The 7,305-nt window shown below is 38.7% G+C and overlaps 1 protein-coding gene across 2 annotated transcripts in view; it reads right to left on the reverse strand.

Moving 5' to 3' along the window:
• Nucleotides 1-6,465, reverse strand: part of CLMN (calmin) — an 82,056-nt gene extending 75,591 nt beyond the window's left edge. The window contains exons 1-2 of one of the 2 annotated variants that reach the window (XM_087922137.1): nucleotides 5,327-6,065; nucleotides 2,262-2,310 (exon numbers count right to left, since the gene is read on the reverse strand). Coding sequence is in view for 1 of the 2 variants with exons in the window: in XM_026717000.2 (XP_026572785.1) it covers nucleotides 5,327-5,408 (82 nt within the window). In the remaining variant the exon portion in view is untranslated. Of the gene's footprint in view, nucleotides 1-2,261; nucleotides 2,311-5,326 lie in introns of both variants that reach the window. The other variant, XM_026717000.2, reaches the window with a different exon arrangement.
• Nucleotides 6,466-7,305: the final 840 nt, after the last annotated feature.

A 7,305-nucleotide genomic window follows, 5' to 3' on the forward strand; every position in this document is an offset into this window, starting at 1 on the left:
TTTCATAATAATGATAATTAATGTGAACTTTACAAGCATTTAAGTTCAATACATGTTATTAAAAATATAAACCAGTACATGAAAATACTGGTAATGCCAGTTAAAGGTTATTTCTGTAATTACGGATACTCAATAATAGATAATTAATACTAGTGGAGCAAATTAGAAACTGCTAAACAATGAAGACAAAAATGCATAAAAAGGAAGATAAACATATAAATAATAATATGCAAACTAGCTAGCTAATATTACAATACATATGTGAGAATGCTAAGATATTTATGAAAAGTTAAAATGTTAATAAATTGTAATGAGAACTGCTTAAAGTAGTCTAAGTGCTATTGCTAATCATAATCATAATAGAAAATTTGTTTCAAAATTAGCCTGGTCCCCTTTGTGTCATTTAAAAGGATTTTAGCTAATACTAAAAGTGAAATAGATACACAGTACATTTTGTTAACACAACCTGATTACAACCTCATTACACATTGATTTGTGCTATGCCTTGCTTAGTATTTGCTCATTTATTATATAAACCCTTACTGATAGTTCAGGCAACAAATTAAAATGCCAACAGCCACATTATGAATAAATGCAATTGTAATAAATGATCATGATTGACCCAAAGTCACGCCATAATTCTGATCTAATCTTCTAGTGGCAATATCTCACCAGTGTTAGGTTTGCATATCACATCGTCATTGTTCATGTTAACTATCATGCTGAATAAATTACAACAGAAGGATTCACATATTGTACTTAGCCATAACTATGGTTATGACTTTATAAAACTCAATGGCGGGATTCAAACACATGCTGAGCTAGGTTTAAATGAATATTGAGATGCTGTTTATTATCTTTTACAAATAATTAAGTACTCACTGAAACACTTTTTTGAGACAGCTGACATCTATCCTGTTTTACTGCAGCAAACCTGTTGGGTTCTAATTTTGCCAATTCTAATGGCCTCATAGGAACATCAAATACAATATGTTTCATCAGACCATTGGCCAAATTCTGATTAGATAAACTGTTGAAATCTAGATTTTCACTTTTGGCATGCATTTCAACCCTTTTTATGACTGCAGCCTCGCCAAAAAAAAGGGTCTGTCCTCTTAGAAAGATGGCCAAAGTTGAACAACATATATTTTTAAGTGTAATTTTATTCTTACTTTTATAAGTCCTATAATTTCTATTGGGCATATTTCTAAATAAGTAATTGAGCAACCAATTCAAGTGATTCTTATGTCACTGGTTGACTTTATCATGTAAGTGTGGAAGTTTCAAGTTTCTTGGTATTGTATTCCAGGAGCAGCAGTTCTGAGCAAAATAAGGACTCTCTGAATTAATATGAGTTTTAATATTTTGGGTAATACTGTTACTTGTGAGGGCTTACCTAATGCAAAAGACCCATGGACAGGATAATAAAAAGAGTTATGCTTGGCCATATTGCACAAATGAGTAGAAGCTATTTATTTATTTGTGGGAAATCTCCCTTCCCACTTTCTTGTTCCATGTCTTCAAATCATTCTTGGTGCCTAATGAACTACATAGTCATTGATTAAGATTGGGCAGTGCTATGGAACACCTATTCACAATGCTTAAAAGCAGTTGTGTATTCCCCCAAATTGTTGGCAGTTGCAGAATAACCACAGTCCTGGAAAGAATGTGCTTATTTTAAAGAGCAGCTGACAGACATCATATTCTAATCCAAAGCACTGCATAGTTTTAATTTTTAACTATGTTAACTATTTTAAGTATAACATCAGGAAACTCCACTACTGATTTTGGCACAACTTATTTTTGTTTCCAATAGTGAAGGAAACTTCAGAGGATGCAAAGTTAAGTTTTATTGTTAAATACAGTCTATGAGGTTCACCCCGTTCATAATCTATCTATCTATCTATCTATCTATCTATCTATCTATCTATCTATCTATCTATCTATCTATCTATCTATCTATCTTTCTTTCTTTCTTTCTTTCTTTCTTTTTCTTTTTCTTTCTTTCTCTTCCTTCCTTCCTTCCTTTTCTTTCTTTCTCCCTCTCTCTCTCCGCCCACCCCTCTCTCTGTTACCCTAAACCATCAATCATTATACAAGAATCAATTACCCTAAATCTTTACTGGTATTTTGCCAATACTGAAGGATTTTTCTCTTTTAGCAAGTTTTAAACTCTTGATGCTGTTTAAATTCTTATGAATTATTTATAGGTTACCTTTGTGAATTGTATTTTTATGCTGTTTTTACTATTGTTGTCTTACCTAGATTATTTTAATTCTGTTAGATCTTGCAGGTACTTTGGATGCTTTCCTACAAAGGGGAAAAGTGGAATAAAAGAAAAATAATCTATTTGATAGAGTCTAAAGAGGCCAACAGATACAATCTTCAGGTCTCCCTTTCATCTTGTATTTCAGCCAATGCTAGTAAACCATTTGATACACAAATATAAATGGAATAAGTGGATAAAAAGTCAACTGAGGTCTATTAAAGACATCCTATCTTAAAATCACTTGATTACTTGGAGGAAAAACACTAAATTCCACTAAAATCAGCGAAGTGTATGTTCTTTACATTTCTGGCTGAAATCTGTCATAAGCTCATCAATATATTTTATATATATATATATATATATATATATATATATATATATATATATATTTATATTTATATTTCACAACTTTTTTCAACAATTCTGTATAGCATATAAAGTTCTTCCTTTGATCCTTGTAGCTAAATTAACAAGGAACAGTAAATCTAAAAGTATTTATGCTAATTCTGACTTTCTAAAATATTCCGTGGAATAACAGAGATATCAGATGAAGCAATTAAGTTTTCTTATGACTGTATAAAATGTATTTGGGGTCCATTTTAGTCTTGCCATTAATTAATCAAGATTATTTATTCAGCTAAACATTTGTTTTGTTTATACTTTCAGGTGGAGTCAAGATATTTTGCAAAGATCACCGGCTTTCAGCTTGCTTCACTTTTGCTTCAGAATATGCTTTAATATGAAAAAAAAAAAACCATGAAGGAGACAGATGGTTACAAAACTTGTAAGAAAAATTATCAAAATCCCTTATTGGTATAACTCTTCCAGAAAATTAGAACAGAGGCTGTTTTTAAGAGTGGTAGCATCTAGATCAGATTAACCAATGCAGTATGTCTAGGTCAAGCAGCAGCCACTAGAATTCTCATGAGATGATATGTAAGTATCTTCTATTAGCAACCAGGTCTTTCCAGTTTCTGTGAACATATGACAAGGACAAGAGGCCTATTGTTTTATGACTACAGGTTACTAAGCTCAAAATTTTCTTTAATAACTGGCAATGGTTATAGACATGGGTAAGTGGGGGAGGTAAGGAAGAGGGAAAATGAAAAAAAATACATGTGATGACACAGCCCACAAGTGTTATTATACTTGCCTTGCTTGCTAGAAGTGATTGTCCTGATTCCAGATGCTTCATGCATCTGTTGTCATTTTGGCATCACCGTGTTTACTGCAGTTGCCACTGGTTCCTGGTTTTGAACAGGAGTTTTCTATTCATTGTTCACATCTCTAGCCCTATCTGGGAATGTTAAGGACTGAACTTAACCTTTTACATGAACAATATGAACTCTTTCTTGAAGAATGGTTCTTCCTATTTTCATCCAGAAAGTATATGAAGTGTTGCTTTGTAACTTCAATCATTCAGACTCATTCCAGTGCAAGTGTTTTGAGGACTAAAAAATGAAAGATATTCTATAAAGCAAATCATACCACAAGGTCACATGACTTACAAGGGCAAGAATGGTGACCTGGAATTTTGGGAAATGTAGAATTCAATATATTGTGCATTGCAGAAGGCCGACAGGTCCTTTCTTCATCTGACATAAAGCAGAACCTTTTTCATATAAAGATAATTGATTTAAGTGAGCCAATGTTCTTCTGGGTTTCACTACAGATGTTGAATCATTAACATAGGACTTTGGACATTCCATCCTTAAAGCCCCTTAATAAAATATGGCTAGGGGAATCAAGACCAACGTGGAAGGATTAGGCATCAATGAACGTACTGTTTCAATGTATGTTCAACTTCTCTCCCCTTGTTTAAAAATATTATTGACTCACAATGTAAGTACATATTCCAGAAAGCATCAGAAGCGTGAATATTTGTCTTTATACTGTCAAATAGCTCCAGTAATTTTAGCTCCCTGAAACTGCCTTTCTACAAGGCAGACTGTAAGGTCCTGTTTTTAGCAATTCCCCTTCCTTAAAATTAATCATGTCCCAAAAGCTTCCCTGAAAAACCTTCATTGTAATATAACCTGTTATTTCATCTGAAAAACTATGCTTTTAGCCAGGAATGCTTTCTGGAGATAGATAGTACAGAAAGTTTTATTGGCTTTAGATGATAGCAGATATACTTGAGTTGACTTTTTCATATGCCCCAAGAGACGATGAAATTGCTTTTTCAGAAGCATGATGCAGAAGAAAGTTACACATGTTTGCAACAACATATCACAATTTTGCCTAAATTTTTCCTTGCTGTGTCTGCCTGGCATGTTCTTTTTCTCATTTTTTAAAAAGCCATTTAGAAAGAGGCAGAGAGAAAAGAAAACCGGAGAAAAGAAGGTGCACTTGCAAAACCTCATTACATAATAGTATGGCATCTTACAAAGTTTCTCCAATCCAGGTTGTTTGGCAGGAGTCCCACCAATCAGCTGGCCTTAGATGGCCACCCAAAATGGCCCAATGGTTAATTTCACTAGTGAACTATGAATTCTTTTCTATCAATTTCCTCTGAACTCAACACATGGTTTGAGCTTCAGCTGCAATGATGCATTTCACAGATATTTCACGGGCTACCGATTAATCGAAACGTTACAGTTACACACACACACAAAAGACAGCTTACATACTACACAATTTAAATGCCCTCCCAATAAACTTCGGGCCTCCAAACAACCCCCCGACATCCCGCCGCAGCTCCAGCGGCAACTATTTTATCCTTGAAGCCTCTCTATACGACATAAATGCAGGACCGAGACTTTATCTTTTTTTTTCTTTTGACTTCCAAGCAGAGCAGATCAAAGTGGCACGTGAAAAGGAAACAGCGCTCAAATGCACGAGCGGAATTAAGGACAAGACGGGGGGCTGGAGTGGGGCGGGGGGCAGGGGAAGGAAGGGATCCTAGTTTTTTTTTAAAAAATCTCTAAATCGAATCCATCTGGCAGCTCACTCCTGGGCACAGGCGTATGCGCGCGCACACATGCATGCAAACATATACACACACGCGCGCGCGAGGAAGAAGGGGGGAAACACACACACTTATTAATTTATTTTTACCTTGTAGATTTTGGACTCTGATGTCGCTAATCTGTCCGATCAGCTCCTCCCGCTGAAACCAGTCCCATTCGCTCCCAGCCATGAAGGATCGGGCAGACGTGCGTGAGGATGGTTTAAAAACACCGCGGCTGCTAAAAGCGGGGAACCTTTCAACGCACTTCAACCTTCCCTCCCTCCCACCCTCAAAGCAAAACTGACCCTCGAAAGGAGAGAGGGGGGAGAGAATGAGAAAGAAGGGGAAGGGGGAGGAACTGCTTACCAGGAAGGGAAAAAAGAGGGGAAGGGAGAAGAGCTGGACGGAGAGGAGAGGAGGAGAGGAGAGGGAGGGGGCGAGCCAGAGCCACCGGTCGTCCGCTCCAGACTTCACTTACGCGAACCCGAAAGAGGAGGCGGGGAGGGAAGGAGGGAGAGCGGAGGGCGCAGGTGAAAGGTAGGGGCTTGTAAGCAGATCCAGAGGCCCCTCGCGCCCCCCCCTTCCCCCGGTGGGCTCAAGTTTTTAAAGGGCGGCGATGGTAACTCCTGAGGTTTCTAAGCTGCATCCTGGGATGTTTCTCACTGACGTGACGCAGCCGCAAGTTTGGCGAGAGAGAGAGAGAGAGAGTCGAGGCTGATGGAACACGCACGCAGCTTCAGGTTAATGTTTACTGGAAAGCAGGGCGCGCGGAGCTCACTCCAGGCGCCCATTCACGCGCCTCGCTCGGCTCCAAGCCGCGCCTCGCCTCGCCGGGTTCCCGCCCCTTTCCTGCAGGCCGGGGGTGGGGGGGAAAGATAAACACCACCCCGAACCCCGATTCATCATTTTTCGACCTCCTATTGGTTTAAGGGGGTGGGGTGGGGGGGAGACGAGGCGGAGGAAGAGGAGGGGAGAAGAGCTTCAAAAATTCTGCCAAAGGTCGACGGCGATTCCGGTGCCCGACAGGAGCCTCCTTTCAAAGTGTTGGACGGCGGTAGTGGCGGCGGCGTCCGTTCAAAGAAAGGTTGGGGGATGGTGGGGAAATAATAATATGTAAGCTTTGCTGTCTGGCTCGGGGACTTCAAGCCGTGCGTGGCGGCGGAGAAAAAGAAAAGCGAGCGCAGGCAGGAGATCAAAACCTCCCAAGCTGCGAAAGAGAGAGAGAGAGAGAGAGAGAGAGAGGAGGAGAGAAAAGTGTGGAGGCGGAGGAAAAACATACATCTCTAAACGGCAGGTTCTGCGAGCCTTCGGACTTGAGCAGAAGCGGATAAACGGGATTTTTTCTTTCTTTCTGAGTCTACCCCTGGGCTTTAAACACAGAAAAGTGGCAAATAATATTTCTCTCTGTGGCTCTGCCTGCTTGTATCTCTCACACACCTGGGCCTTATTTTTCCCTAAGCATTTTTTTCACATTTTGTTGCACTTTTATTTACTATTCTGGTTGGCTCTGGAGACAGTTTGTCATTGATGATCACAGGACACACTTGTGGTTAGCAAAATGATGTCATTTTCTGGGTACAGATGAAAGAGTATAAGTTTGCCAAATGAATGGGTTTACTAGTGAAGGACTCTGTATCCCTGGATCTTTGCCGTCTAACATAATCAATATTCTTGATGCTTAAATCAAATGCTTTTTTGGATGCCAAGGGCTTTAAGGCACAGAGAATTCCCCTCCAAATTTAGGACTGCAAACAATCTGGATGACTATGAGATGGTAGCAAAAATTCTTTAGCTAATCATTAAGATTGTTGTAGTCCAGACTAGTACCATATCTTGATTTGGAGATCTTTCCCTTGTTTGTTATTGAAAGGAATGCACCATTGTAAATTACTTCAAGAAGTCCTTAACCTCTTCTCTAACTTTGATGGAAATAGTAATCTTCTGGAGATGCTTTCATTATGCCGTGCGCAAAGACTTCAGCTTAGTAGTCTATACATTTTCTTTATAATATTGTCCATTGATTTGAGAATTTACAAAGAGTGCAGAAAAGAGCAAAAAAAAGATACGAAGAACATATGAAGAACGA

The sequence above is a fragment of the Pseudonaja textilis genome, chromosome 1, assembly GCF_049901715.1.
Source record: "Pseudonaja textilis isolate UNSWEBS1 chromosome 1, rPseTex1.2, whole genome shotgun sequence".
NCBI classification, from domain to species: Eukaryota; Metazoa; Chordata; class Lepidosauria; order Squamata; family Elapidae; genus Pseudonaja; species Pseudonaja textilis.